The sequence below is a fragment of the Solea solea genome, chromosome 2, assembly GCF_958295425.1.
Source record: "Solea solea chromosome 2, fSolSol10.1, whole genome shotgun sequence".
NCBI lineage: Eukaryota > Metazoa > Chordata > Actinopteri > Pleuronectiformes > Soleidae > Solea > Solea solea.
This window is the reverse complement of record NC_081135.1, coordinates 36166156-36181851: the sequence shown is the minus strand read 5'-3', so window position 1 is coordinate 36181851 and position 15696 is coordinate 36166156. Positions and strand designations below refer to the sequence as shown.

Sequence of the window (15696 nt, the reverse complement as noted above, 5' to 3'; positions counted from 1 at the left end):
CCTTGAACTTTGTACGGTAGTGTTAGCGATTAAAAGTTCAGATATCGATCGAAGACGTTCAAGTCTTTTAATAGTTGTTGTAGCTGTTAGCCCTGAGATGTTCAACATCGCCTAAAATGAAGAAAAGGTGTTAAAATTTCAGCATTGTAAGGCGACAACAACAAGGCTAAATACTCGCTTGCTAACTCCTGCACACACCGAGCGTGGAACATCTCTGCATCGTTGGATGACGTCTTATCGGAAATAATAATCGTCAATAATTAAACTGACGCATGGATTGTAGCCACCTCCAAAATACTTTGTTTTCATAGCATTTTAGCCAAGTTTCAGTGGTAATCTTAGCGGCCATAAAGTCGTACACCATGAAATGGATGTCATGTGTCGATTCTCTCCTCTGCAGCTGTTTTCTTAGTATTACTGACACGGATTATCAGAATGTTTATTAGACTGATGATGAGGTGAAACTGAGGCGGAAAGTATGCGTTCCGAACGAGCGGTTTGTCCACAGCTGATAGCCGAGCTGTGGCTAAGAAACCATCAGGAAGTGAATGTGGCTAACTGTACTTGTTTCCCATGGTCACTGTTTTTCTTTTTTGCCCAACCAGAGTAAAAGTCAGCCCCAGGGTTTTCAACCAAAACTGGAGACGGCAGTTTTTTTTTTAATTCTTGGGGGAGTCATGTGGACGATGCACGTAGTAGTGAGCATTCTGAAAGACAGTTGGACACACTGGCTGATCATTACGTGGCAAAAGATGACTTTTTATATTCATTGCGGTGCAGAATATGGTTGCTCTCTCAAAGTAAGAGTTTTAAATGTAATGCCTATACACTTAAGAGTCTGGTTGAAGGTTGGTACTGCACGGTTTGAGGCGAGCCCCGGTGCAGGGCAGAGAATGTAGGCTACTATTTTGGTTGTCATGCTTTTCAGTTGTTTTAACGATAAACAGTGCAGACAAACCGCCTCCCCGCTGGCACTGTTAAAACCCGTCCAAAATGCAGGGAGAGAGGAGTGAAATAAAATCTGCAGTAAAACCAGGGGAAATTTGGCAGACATACTGTAGATTTGCCAAACCCCCTCAGCTGCGTGGCCTCACAGCGCTTCAGCTGTGAGACCTGAATGTGGAGTATTGTTGTTTTACTGTTGACTAATTAATCCAGTTCCTGTAGGTGTGTGTTCCTTCGCATGTCAGGCTTTATTCACCAGAGAAGTGCTGGCACTGTGGCTGCGTGCATGTCCTGTTTGTCTGTGAATTTATCTCTCAACACGCTGCAAAGATCTACATACACCTGCACACAACTGCTCAGTCTGCTCCTACGGGGGGGGAAGGGTGGGATTGTGCGTTTGCATTCTTCCTTGCAAGCTTAGCGTGCTATTGTTAGTTTGAAAACTGTATTTAAAAAAAAAAAAAAAAAATCTGAGTTAATGAATAAATTATTGTCTTTAAACCTAAGTGCATTTCCGTAGCTTGTGGCCATTCCTGTGCAAATGACACAAAAACGTCCACTTACCTGAAACATCCTAATCCATTAAATAGTTGATTATTTCGTACATATTTCCCCCCCACCCCCCCAGAACAATGTTTTACATCAAAGTTGTCATTTTGTGCAGCTTAGGGCACATTCCCAACCTTCCGAGGCGACTCTCATGGGTTTGGATTTTGATTCCCCTTAACCGTCTACTTATAGTGGTCATCAAATTGCTCACATGTGTTTTGTGGTTCAAATAGAGCTTGAAGCTGCAGCGTGTAAAGTGAGTGCCTGAGTTAAAAGAAAGGCTGCACTGTTCAATTTTACACATCAGGCTCTGTGCAGTCACTCATCTTGGCTCTCGACTCTTTGATCTTTTCAAAAAATGCACACATTTAAAAAAACAATAACGCTACAATAATGTCCCACAAGACAGGAGGAAACATATATCGCTTGCAAGATGGATCAAGTGGATTAGTTTCAGCTCTAGATCTAGAGAGTGTCGACTGGTGCTCGCGCTCGAGCGGCCTATGAAATATGAAGCAGTGTCGTTGATCGTCAGCTATGTTTACACTGGTGGTTGCCATGCCGACGGAGGAAAACAGGCTGCGAGCTACACTTGTTGAGCGCTGACAAGTTGAGGGCGTTATGTAATGTCGGATGTAAATGTAATGAGGTTGTAGCTGCAGGGGAAAAGGGCAAGACAAACATGAGAGACAGAGGGTGAGAATTTCTGAGATGTGGAGACTATTTGTCTTCATTTGTTAATTTGACTGTGTATCAGACATACTGCTTTTTTTTTTTTTCAACCCACTTTACACAATGAAACAACTTGCTCACGGGGGGTCAAATTAACAGCATCTCCACCACACCTCTCAGCTACCTGTCCTACAGGTGAATAATTACTGTATGAGAAAGACACAGTGAAATGTCAGGTATTGTTTAAAGTAGACCCACATTGCATTTCCAGTCCACACTGGAAGAAGATTCCTAACATTAAAAAACACGTCTTCATGCCGAGTCAAAATGCGATGAGGAAATGATTTGCCTTTGATGTCATTTTTTTGATTCAGGGTTTGCAGTCAGGCGAAACTGAGTGCGTGTAGTTTCAGGTTCCACAAAGGGTGGCATCAGGGAATATTACCTCCAGGGTAAAGCAGATTAAAACCTGCTGTTCACACCACCTCACGTAGAGGGCCAGAGGTTTGATCCGTGTAGTGTAAAGGTGTCTCTTACTCAGTGATTTACTGACATCAGTGGTTATTTTTAACAAGGGAGTTTGCATGTGTTCCCTGTGTGTGCGTGGGATTTCTCAGGGTTCTCCAGCTGCCTCCCACTGTCCAAAAACATGCAGAGGGTAACTGGTTACTCTCAATTGACTGTAGGTGTGGGAGTGAATGGTTGTTTGTCTCAGTGTGGCCCTGCAATGGACTGGGGCACCCAGCTGGGATTGGCACCAACGACCCTCATGTGGAGGATAAAGCGGTAGATGATGAATGAATGAATGAATGAATGAATGATTGAATGAATGCATATGAGGCTACCTAGCTATATGATCAGAACCAAAGATAAACACAGGAACATTTATAACAATCATTCTATGTGGAACAAATGCATTTAGCCCACATTTGCTCAAATGTGAAGTAAATTAATTATTTTGCAAATAAACAAGAACTTATCTGTAAAAAACGTTGACATTTTATAGAGAAATACAAACAAGTAAGACAAAACAGAGCAATTCTATTTTGGTTCAATAGCACATGAGTGGCTACTTTATTACAAATGTATTATTTATCTATTTGCCATTTTAAAGTTGTACTGTATTTAAAAATGAATTAAATTCAGGCAAATGATTGGACGCATTCATACGTATATTGTGTGGGACAACAGTAGCCAAAAGCCCTGAGTGTGACGTATTACTCACTCGCGGAGAGAGTTATCGGTGGTTGTTGTTTCTCGGGTCAGGTCGGAGGGTTCTTTAGAGGACAGTTAACCATGGCCCTGAGGGTGATCAGGCTGGTCATCCCTGCGGGAGCAACTGCTTCCCAAGCGGTGATTGCTACACAGAAGGTGAGGACAGTAAACACACGCAGAGACGTGTTAGAATTCTACTCGCCGCACGTCTCCAATTCACAAGGACAAGCTAAGCTAGCCAGCTAGCTTTAGCCACTGGAAGCTACTGCTAGCTGTCAACAACGACTCAGTCGCTCTCTTGGTTTGTTTATAACAATGTTGTTGACAGTTAACAAGTCTGTAACAACAGTCTGTAACTCAATGAGTTAAATTGGGAGTAAATGGGGAGCTTTGTTATTTCTACAGAAGTCCTTGAAGCTAGTTCTGATGTGTTGCAAACGAGTTTCATCCAGAAATCAACTTATTTTAAGTTTACGCCACTGCCATTGTTTACCGCTGCACAATTGAGTTTATTCTGCTCATTTATTATATTAATGATTTGTTTACCCGCTGTTCGGCTCCATGCTGCAAAGTCCATGTCGGGTTTAGCATCTGTTTGTAGTCTTAATTAAAGTACACTCCATATAATTGGGCTTTGAGCTAACCTATACTTGGTAAATATACTGTACATTGTTGCCACAGTTTCTGTTCATTTTATTTAGTAAGCTAAATTTAGCAACATGCCCTAACTTTGTCATTATAAAGAAATTAATCGGTGTCATAATAATCCTTTTGGTATAATAAAGTATTCCGATTCTGATAAACCTACAGATGTTTGCTCTGTATACATATTTACTTTGTTATGTATAAGCTTTTATTGTTTTTTGTTATCAGTATTGTCCCTTTAGTTGTCTTCACTCCGATTACCTTTAGGTTTGTTTATAAAGCATGGATGAAAAGTGTGTTAGAAAAGCTCATCATTGGCCCTGGGGCTCACAAACAGTTGTATCTGATTGTTGTTTGTGTGTGTTAACTCCATGGCAGATTATGGCATGTTTACATTCCTTTTGTTTTGTCATCCAGGCAGGTGTTCACACAAGCTCGGTGAGGAGCCTACGGTACGGCTGGTTGGCCTATGCACTGGGTGAAAGGACGACCCCACGGTTGACTGAGACCAGCAAAATCATCTCCGTGGAAGGAAACCTGGCCTCGGGGAAAGGAGCATTGGCCCAGAAGCTGGCCGACAAGCTAGGTAACTGAGCTGTGCAAAAGTCCACCATTAGATTATGTGTGCAGTTTTATTTGTTTGTTTTTTTAAGAAATAAACTGTTTCTGAAGGTTAAAATGTCAAGTGTTATGTGTGACCTACTCACACTCGGATAATAGGTGAAACCTTATTCATTTTGTCCTACTATTTGACTTTGTGTTTTATGAGATAAGATATTTTCATTTTACCATCAAATACAGTCAGTTATAGGCCTGTAGACTATTCATGAGTGGTAAGTAAAACGTTCGATTTAGAATTTTATTTTATATTGTGCAATGTTGGAATGTCAGCATTCAGTGCTAAATAAATATTTTCATATTATTGTAATAGATTTATTCTTTAAAGTATGAATATTAATAATTTATGCAATTGCAATGCCATAACTTTAGTCAGGTAGCCGTAACAACAATGGTACAAAATTGGCATAATGAAAGAGGTCAATTACGCCAGGTTTATAAAAAACATTTACGAGTTAAAACAGCTAATATATAAAACCAACTTTCAGTCACATCATTCTAATCTAAATGCCAATGATCACAGAATTTTACATGAGGCATTTATACAAATGGCTGTTAAGTTATACTAGAGCTGGATTGGTTACTCTGTAATCTGATATTTACCATTTTTATATTTATTCATTATTACAAATTTCACATTTTTGATAAATGTTGCTAGGTCACTAAAACGTAATTATTTTTCATCTAAACGTTTATTTTCTTCATGTTTTGATTATCTGTTTCATGTATTTTAATTATTTTTATTGAAAACATTCCACTCCAGACATTAAATATAGTTTGGAGAGACTGAAGAAAGCAGTTTTATATTTTATCAAATGGAGGAAAAAACAGAAAACTGGGTAAATATATGGGCCAGTTGATCTCTAGTGCAGACACTAACGTTTGTGTGCATATCTGCAGGGATGCTCTACATGCCTGAGCCTGACACTTTCTACATGGACAAGATGGCAGGAGAGAAGGAGCCACTCCCCCTGGACTTCAACGGCATGTGCAGCCTGGAGAGGTTCTACGCGGACCCCAAAGCTTCCGATGGAAACAGCTACAGGCTGCAGCTGTGGATGTACGCCATGAGGCTGCTCCAGTACTCCAATGCCATCGAACACATGATCACCACAGGTATCACAACACAATGTCTCTGTGTTTAATGAACCAACAAAAGGAAAAAGACTTGGATTTAAGGGAATTGCAGTAAATGAGCAGAATCACTAACACTTCATCCTGCTCTTTTGTGTTTAAGGACAAGGAGTGATCCTGGAGCGTTCCCCCTTCAGCGACATGGTCTTCCTGGAGGCCATGTTCAAAGAGGGTTACATCAGGAAGGAGTGTGAGTATTCCATAGTGGAGTGTGGATATCCGAGCCACCTCATGGGCTCCAAAAATGAGTGTTGGGTAAAATAGTGTGGATTTGAACCTATAATAAATAGACATATAATGAGAAACAACAGAGTAAGTTGTGTATTAGTATTTCTGTTTAGAACTGGTGGGGGGTTTACTATTTACGACAGGACAGTGAACGCATCACACAGGCTGTTGAAACCACCCACGGGGAATGTTTATCCTTTTCCTCCACAACAACTTTAAAATAAATCACGATGGCTTGATTGTGTAAATAGTTATCAGCGTTTACAAGAGTTAATTAAAAAGAACTGATCGTTGTTAATGGTGAGTCCAAAAGTTTGTCCTACTCATAAGTGCTCCTGTTCACGGGGCGAGTAGCTGCCTCCTCCTGGATGTCACAATAACTTATGTTGTTTGCCATAACCATAAATAAAAGCTAACAACCTCTTGGATAGTCAGAACACTTCAGCTTACTCGTAACTGTGTCTGGCGCCGAGGTCTGTCGGGTTTTGTCAATATCCTCTTGGGCTCGGTCCAGTTTTGGACAGGGAAAATGCGGCCCGAGCTGCAATCTGTTCCTAGTACATGTAGAAATAAAAGTGCTGCTGCTTATGATACGTACAGCGGTGAACTGATAAATTGTGGTGTCACGTATCTCGCGTGCAGGTGTGCAGCACTACAACGAGATCAAGGACATCAGCATCTGCGAGTTCCTGCCTCCGCACCTCAGCATCTACATCGACGTGCCGGCCGAGGAGGTGCAGACGAAGCTGAAACAGAGCGGCAAGGTATGTGAGACGCTTCCACGCTAATCCACACCCACGGCAATCTCTGTAACATGCTTGTAATCTGACCTGTGGGAGGGCTGTATTTTCAAATTGGAATGACGACAGTACTACTCGGAGATAAATGACATCAATTGCGATGTTGTTATTAGAGTGTTCAAAGAATGATTCACCGATATGAATTAAAAATCAACTCTCCCGTGGTCTTGTGTTCAGAACGTGCCCCTGAGCTATCTGAAGAGCATCGAAGACAGCTACAAGAAGTCTTTCCTGCCCAACGTCACGTGAGTTTACCATCTACGGGACGAATGAATGAAAGTCAGATGTGACTGTTGAAAATCTGAGGTTTGGTGACCAAGAAAATTGGAGTTTGTGAAGTTCCCCCTCAACCGTGGTTCATATTTAACATCTAGTAATATCCCAGTTTGCTTTAAAAGATGTCTTTGTGTCTTTATTTTTGTTGTTGTAGCGACTCGTCGGAGCTGCTCGTTTATGATGCGACCCAAGCCCAAGATGTTGAGAGGGTAAGAGAAGAGAGAGTGTGTGTCATGGACAGCAGCAGCAGCTGCTTTGGTGTTGAATTTAAAATCCGAAACGTGTTTTCTGTGGACTGCTCACTCTGCCCCGTGCCGTCCACAGGTGTCGGAAGACATGGAAGATCTGAAGTTTGAAAAAGTACCGTGGCAGAAAATGGACGACATTAGCTACCACAACCTGAGAATGCTGTGAGTTTCAAAATAAAGTTCCCCCTCGGCCTCTGAACATGAAGTGGAATGTTGATGTAGAAAAGTAAAAGTGTTGTCAAATTCATCCCATTCTGGCTGTAAAATGATTTCCTTTTTCTTTTCTTTCTTCCTCCATATTTTACAGTGTGGAAGACAAATGGTCCGTCGCCGGCTTGACCGTCATCCCCAAGTTCCTGCCTGAGATAACCATCGGAGCCCACGACTTTAATGACAAATACTACGCCTACAGAGGGGTAAATAAAAACTATCTATTTTAGCATTTCCAGTGTTCCCACGTGTCCTGGAAAATGAGAAAAAGAAATCAAATGTCCTGGACAGAGCTGCAGCTAACGATTATTTTCATAATCGATCAATCTGTCGATTGTTTTCTTGATTAATCGAATAATTGTTTGGTCCAAAAAAACTCAGAAAATGTTGAAAAATGTCGATCAGTGTTTGTCGAACCTGGAAATGAGAATTTCTTGTTTTTGTTCCACAGACCAAAATGATTCACTTAATGATTTCTTTGTTATGTTGAGCAAAGAAATTAAGAAAATATTCACATTTAAGAAGCAGACACGATCAGAAATCTTGTTTTAATCGTGAAAAAGGTTCAAACCGTTCCTTGCAGAACTTATGTATAAATAACTGGGTCTGAAATCAGCCTACCCTGTTTCAAAGACCAGCAACCGTCACTGATTAACTTAATCATTGCCATTTTACACATCAGGCTACAATTATAATAATTATTATAATAATAATAATAATAATAATAACCCTTTCACCTTGAATGGGAAAGTGTTCCCAGACATTTGAACCTTTTACTGTATCTGATATACACGACGTCCATTATGTGCACACACAAGGTATTTGTGGCACCGACGCTTCCATCATCTGATAATTTAAAGGTGAGGTCATCTCAGAACCAGCTTCCTGTCTGCTGCTGCTGCTGCTGCTGCTGCTGCTGCTGTTGTTGTCTGTTAGCATTCCTCTTACCTCCTCCTCACGTCATGTCGTGAACTTGTTGGCTTTGGCAGGCATTTATTTACAAACAGCCCTAACCGCACGAGCGGAGAGTCTGGCTCCTGATTGGATGAAAGGAATCTGGAAAAGTCTCTTTTTAAAAAAAAAAATAAAAAAAAAATGTCTTTGACATTAAAATTAGCCAAAACTACGACGGGGACTTTTCTCCACTTGCACACATGCTGAAGTGTGTACTTTTTATTTTATTTATCTATCAGTCCAACTATCCAGACTGACAAATGCAGGACATTCTGCAAAGTCGGACGCTTCACATCACAACAACACGGAGTTAGTAGAAACATGTGGGTCTCAGAGACTGTGGAGGGGATTGTTGGTGCCTGACAGGCCCCGGTTTTAAGGAGAAACTGCTGATCTCCTGAGATTTTTCACAAACAACACACTCAGACTCAGAGTTGGAGCCAGAAACAGTTACAACAACAACAACAAAACAACCGTCCTGTGTGAGCAATGCTCTGCTGACACAAATGCCTCGTTGACGCGAGAGGTCAGAGGTGAACGGACGGACTGGTTAGAGCTTAGACAACGATTTCTAGCAATTACTGTAACTGTAGTGAATGAATTTACTCAAAACTATAATTAAACAATTAAACTAGAGCCTTTTGCAATTGACTAATTATACGGTTTCAGCTTGAAAGCGATTCATTGTGCGGCTCCGACTGCGTCTGAGAACCTTTCCTCTGTCTTTATGGCCTCACTTTACCATCTGCTTAGTGGAGACAAGCGGGATTATTAAATCACCGCGTCACAAAGCATAGGTCGTCTCCGATTGGATTAATGAGTACGAGTCCAGGGGGGGTATTATCATCTCCTCCGTGACCCCTGCGACGCGGTCACAGAAACAGAAACATCATGAGTGCGTTTTTTTTATGTGCCGTATGTCATGATGAGAACATTCACAGTGATGTTTCTGCTCCCGTCGTGTTTACGTGTCGTGTTGTGCGTCACAATCGGTCCCTCAGTGGCTCTGATGGCCTCACGTGCTGTTCCACTGTTGGACATTTGGTGGCAGCAGTGCACAGCAGGATTGACAGCAGGTGTGCATCCAAACATCACACAGACTTCTGCTTCTTGCATTCGGTGACGCCTTCACTGTCATCACATGGAGTCATCACATGGGATTCAGCAGCGTCATTATCTCATGGCACTTCCTAAAGCAAGGTCAAGAGTTTATAATATCACACACACACACACACAGAGAGCGAGAGGGGGAGACAGCAGTGGTGTCTCCACAATGAGCCGCCGCTTAGCGACGGGTCGAGAGGCAAACAAAAACAGGCAGCGCTCGGCGAATATTGGCTCGTCTCCATGGAAACACAAGGTTGCGTTGCGTTGTCCTCGGAGCTCATTGTGCTCAGTATCTCTCTTAATGGGGCTCGGTTTAATATTGTCCATTAGTGCCGGATATGTGCACGTCTGTGGAAATGATGACACACGGTGTGATTCCCGTTCCCCGCACTGTCCACAAACAATCCGGATGACCTTCAGATACACTCTCTGTATGTTCAATATGAATGAAGCCGAGTTGTGTGTGTGTGTGTGTTTGTGTCGCGTATAAGAAAACAACGTTGCGGCGTTTTCGGGATGACTCCGCCCACGTTGAGGCGGTAGGACAGTAAATGCAGAACGATCCAAACTGTGCTACAATTGAGCGATATTACTTGCCATACATGCGTCCACTTAAAGCCGCGGTTCTCAGACTGTGGTGCGTGTACCATCAGTGGTACGCAAGCTTCCTCTTGGTGGTACTTGTAGGAAAGTCAGGAATACTGTTCTGCTGTGTATAAACCGGGGTATGTGAATGAAACAAATCACAAAATAATAATAACAATAATACTAATTATTATAGTAAATTAAGTCACAATAATTAGGATAATAATTCATCTTAATCTAATTTCGGTATACCAGTGTATGAATTGTCGTTTTTCGTTCTCCTACGATGAGCACAGCTGGAGGTTGTCAGGGTCAGATGAGTTCACAACAAAAGTAGAATCTGCTGTCACCTTGTGGTGATAAGAAGTACTGAGTCTCCACTTGGGAGAATTGGAGAAAAAAAAAAATTACCAATGTAATCATCTATAAAATGTTAACTTTCACAAATACTTGAATTGAAATTGCCCGTCTCCACTGTCTGGAGAATTCTTTTTTTTTTTGCTCCATACAACAAAGAAATCATTAAAACTGAAACTTTGTTGCCTTGTTGACAAAATGAAACCACGTATTTTCACCATGTTCTGATTTAACGGACCAGACACATAATCGTTTGTTAGTTGCAGCCTTTATCCAAACTGGGAAACTTTTATTTGTTTGGCACCAGGGTATCTTTTTTCTTCTCTTTCGATGTGTTCGGGGGTGGGGGGAAACTTCCTCTGCCAAGTCTGGAAGTTCACAGATAGCAGAGCCTTGTCGACATGATGAATTGTGGATGTGGACGGTTCGCCGCACTGAGACTTTTCCTCGTGCCCATTAAGTCTGCAACTGTGCTGCGAAGTCCTGACATTACACGCGGACGCGTGTAATGACCCTTTGTGTTTGGCGTGTGACGCTCCGCGGTTTGTTTTTATAGAAGAGTTGAGTTGAGCGCTTTATTAAATCTGACACACGCGTGTGATTGAGGATCCCTGCCTCTGCCTGTAAATAAATCCTCTTTTATATGGAATAATGTTTTATTTTTCCCTGCCTTCTGTGACGCTGCACTGTCGGCGCGATTGAAATCCTTTTCTCCTGCTGAAATATTGAGCGACTCGTAGTCACAAGGAGGCAAATGTCAGATGTAGAATATTCTGTGGTGCTTTCGGTATCATCAGTCTTGCAGGGAAACATTTGGGTTTGACCTTTTCTGTTTATTGACTGGGGAGTTTTTTATTTTTCTCCCCCTCCCCTGCTGCAAAAATCAAGCTGCATAATGCTGCAGGAGGCTGTGACCCGACATTTTGTTCCTGAGTCTGGATCTCCATGGAGAGATTGAGGAAACAGTGACGCGTGGTTGCGTAATTTTCCATCTGAACCTTTGAACTTGTGCGGTAAAAGTCACGGAAGGACATTTGTGTGGCGCAGAAAACACTGTGATGACACATTTTTATCCAGTTTCCATCAAAAATGGGGTTTTGAGTGAAGGAAAGGATGTATACGTATATTTTACGTAGTTTACTTATTCTAAATTACATCTAGAGCTGAAACGGATGGATTTGGAGCTTTTTTTCATGATTTCAAACAAGATTTCTGATTGTTTTACATTCTCATATGTGAATATTTTCTTAATTTCTTTGCTCCATATCACAAAGAAATCATTAGAAGTGAATCCTTTTGGTTTGTGGACAAAAACGAGACGTTCGAGAACGTCATCATTAACAGGTTTTTTAACGTTTTCTCACATTTTATGGACTAATCTTTTATAAAAAAAAGAAAATATTCGACATATTAATTGATTATGCAAATTATTCTTAGTTGCAGCTCTAATTATATGTTTTTCTGCATTTTATTAACATAAGATAACATAATACAGTAGGGGAGAGTACCGCACGATACCAATAATATCGCCAATCAGCGATTCCTAATTTTTCCTAATTAATATCGATATGCCATGGCGTATTTCCCCAAATTGATATTTTTCAAATGCTAATTTAAACATTAACTTAATTTAAAGTGAGTTAAGAACAACAACAATGCTGCAATCTGTGCATATGAACACCTTGTGGCACGTGGGTGTCTATAAATATTTATTTGTACATAAATACATACAGTACGTATGTATGCACAGGCACAACATTAGTGTTAATTGTTATGGCAAACAGTCTTGCACCACATTTCCTACACAGAAAAGACTGTAGTTAAAAAAATACTAATATCAGACGATATATTAGCCAGTACTAGTACATATGTGACCAATATTTGCCAACAAATATGGCAAATGATTAAAAATATTACTGCGTCTCCATCTGACTGCTCAATTTTGTTCCTTTTACTGAAACTTCCTTCCTTTTTTTAAATTCCTGTAGCTTCCTGGGAAGAATTATGCACCTGGTTATAATGCAGATGTTGGAGACAAGTACATCTGGCTGAAGTAAACGAGGTCACGGGCCTGTCCACTCGTCCGTCTCCCCGCCTCCTCCTCGTCTGACTGATCAGCTCTCTGGGTGAACTCTGCACTGCTCATGTAGTATTGATCCAGCTGTCTCCTTGTTGTACATGTGTGTATTAAAAGAATAAATTTTGAGTCTAGTAAGTGTTGAATCGTCTTTTCTACCCGAGTCAAACCAAAGATCTTCTATTTCCCCCTCGAGACAAATCAGTACTATTATTACAATCATACGGCGCCATGTTTACTCATATTTCTGTGTCCGTAGGAGAAGTTTTCGTGATGAAATGTGTTAATAAAAACCTCTCCTGTCACCTCTGCCCTCTTATCGCTCTCTACGTCTCAATGTCTCCCTTCTGGTAAATCTTCTTATTTGGCTTTGAGTTTTATTTTGAAGGGTCGGCCCCCGAGCTGCCCTCTTTGAAACGGTCGATTCTTCTTCTGTGTTTCTGTTTTTAACGGAGAAGCTGCCGCTGTAATCAAGCAGCGATCGGCAGCACAGATAGGGGAGGATAAAGCGGGCTCAGTGGCGGGCCCCGGGCCCCCCCCCCGACGACGACGACTTGTTCCTTCCCCCCGCCGCTGCCAGATCTCAGGCCAAAATCTCACTCAAGTGCGCCCTCATCATCAGGCTCAGCTCCCTCTTCAGCACAAACAGTGATGCAGCTGCAGTAGATTGATCTCGAGTGGACACCAGAGGAGGTTTGAGGCTACGTAACGGGCAGGTTGTGACACGTGGGGGGGGCACGCGATGACCTCTGGAGTTCTGCCGGCACTGGATTCAAACAGTCACACGACGCTGGATCAGTTTGTCCCTCAAAGGCCGATATTGGAGAGTTGATTCTTGGGGTCGATTCCGGTCAAATTGACCTGGTGATTTCAAATAAGTCACTTTAAGTGAAACTTAGGGTAAAATAAGGTGAATTTGAGTGACAAACGTGTAATAAATGGATGTATAAGGTGTAAAAATAAGTGATTTCGGTTCAGAAATTGGTTTTAATAACATAGTGGAAGATGTCCTTTTCCTTGCCAATAACTCAAAATGATGCGTCCATTTACGCGATGATTCAACAAGAATTAACAAAGAAGGGCTGATGTTGGACATGAAGACAGTTGCTGCAAGAGGAGAGGACACGAGATGGTCCGAGGAAAGGAAGGAAGAGGAGGTGATCGCCATGTGATAATGCGATTATACTCATTAAGAGCTGGTGACAACATGTGCTCGCTCCTGGATGCAACGATTACGTTTGTCATTTGCGGGTTTTTGGACATAAATAGCAGGATCCGGGTTTGGTCCGGAAAAACCCCACAAAAATTCAACAAAATTTGGCCCAAGGAGCAAAAAAACTCACCGTCTTGTCACGTGGCAGCCATTTTAGCAATGCTGATACGCACCTAATTCAGAATAACATCCACTTTGGAATTTAACAACAGCTTTTTGTACAGGGTGTTTGTTACGCGACACCAACTGCTTCTATAGCTCGTATATGGTTTTAGCTCCTCCCACCACATCACAAAAACAAATATACATATGTAATCTGGTCTGTTTTCCATGCTAGCAGACGATTAGCCTCTGGTCAGAAGCTGCAGAATGTGTCGTGGTCTGTCGTTATTTGACGTTACGGTCTGTTCTAGTCTTTCCTCCCTAATGTCTCTAATCAAGGCTTCTACAGTAAGTAAGCTAACAGTAGGTAAGCTAACTCCTGGATCCGCCCCCATGTTTGGGTTCTTCCTCGCTCCAAACCCAATTCCTAGAAAGTTTAGAAATCTGTTTTATAGTTTGTTTGTTTGTTTTCCTCTAATCCTACAAACAAAACCAACAAAAGGACACGGATGAAAACACAACCTCTTTGGCCTCTGAGGGAACAACAACAACAGGGTTTGGAGTTTAGATGTCCTGAAGTGCTGTAAAAAAAGTTATTTGCATAATCCTTTAATCAATGCGAGGTTTCTCAATGTGGTACCAAAATAAAAAGAAAAGAGAAAGAGCAATTAAAGCCAAAACATCAGCTGAACTTGCTGCACTGCAGGGTCAAATCCGACGAGGAGGAGACTCGGACGACGTCAAGATTGTCTCCAGTCAGAAACGACGCGGTTCTCGCTGATTGGAGCTCTGCCACCTGTGGTTAACTGAAAATTATATTAATTATCTCGCCATAAATGAGTCCTCAACATTAATTAAGTTCACTGGTCTACAAATATAGATATATATATATATTTAAAAGAGCAGTCACAGACTCCTTTTCTGAAGTAAATCATCACTTGTGGAATAAATGGGGCGATTAACTTGAACTCCTTTTTGTTCTGCTGTCATATTAATGAGCGGCTCCTAATTAGCCTCAGACTCTCCTCTCCCTCCTGTGCTGCCGCCGCCGCCGCGTGACTCAGGCTTTTCACGAGGCGCTCCGGGTTCAGTCCCTCTGCTTCAGCCTCAGTCAACTTTGGGAGCTGATGAAACTTATCCCCGTGTGTTTATTCCCACAAACAAGCCCAAAGGAGATAGTGGGTATATTGGGGGGGTAGGGTGTGAGGGTGAGGCAAGCACAGTGTCAGGAAGGTTTTTCTCAAAATCAAAGTTACTCCGCTGTTGAATGAGATGTCGCTGAGAGCGGTGGAGGAGATTTCTGTCTGAGGAGCTGCTACTATTTCAGGTGTGGGAGACAGTTACATCCTTTATAACAAGCTTCAAATTCTGCCCCCCCCCCCCCCGGAAACCTGGTAGAGAGGTGAGGAATGATAGTGACAGCGAAGGAACCCCCCTGAAGGAACCGCGGCGGACTAAAAAAAAGGGGGGGAGAATAAACAAGCTTGTCTCTGACTGTAACACACTGCATATACAAGCAAAGTGCACTTTAAAGACGGACGGCTTAAACCTGTCAGTGTGACGTCTCGTTCGTCTCGGTCGAAAAAAGACATTTCACTGAAGAAGAAGTCAGTGTTGTGTTTTTTGGTCAACGGTCACCACGACGTCAGACGTCATCCCCTTAATTGTTCGTGTTTATTCGGTATACGGTCTGTGGTCTGCGCCCGACAACAAACAATGGAGTTTGTATCACAGACATCAAGATGTGTGTGAGCATAGACT

At 42.0% G+C, this 15696-nt stretch overlaps 1 protein-coding gene across 1 annotated transcript; it reads left to right on the top strand.

Moving 5' to 3' along the window:
* The first annotated feature begins 3376 nt into the window (after nucleotides 1–3376).
* ndufa10 (NADH:ubiquinone oxidoreductase subunit A10) lies at nucleotides 3377–12758 on the top strand. The gene is made up of 10 exons (XM_058623476.1): nucleotides 3377–3537; nucleotides 4444–4612; nucleotides 5545–5760; nucleotides 5882–5968; nucleotides 6649–6770; nucleotides 6984–7051; nucleotides 7237–7291; nucleotides 7407–7492; nucleotides 7638–7746; nucleotides 12532–12758. Exons 1-10 carry the CDS (start codon nucleotides 3463–3465, stop codon nucleotides 12598–12600), a joined length of 1056 nt encoding a protein of 351 aa, XP_058479459.1. The 5' UTR covers nucleotides 3377–3462; the 3' UTR covers nucleotides 12601–12758.
* Nucleotides 12759–15696: the final 2938 nt, after the last annotated feature.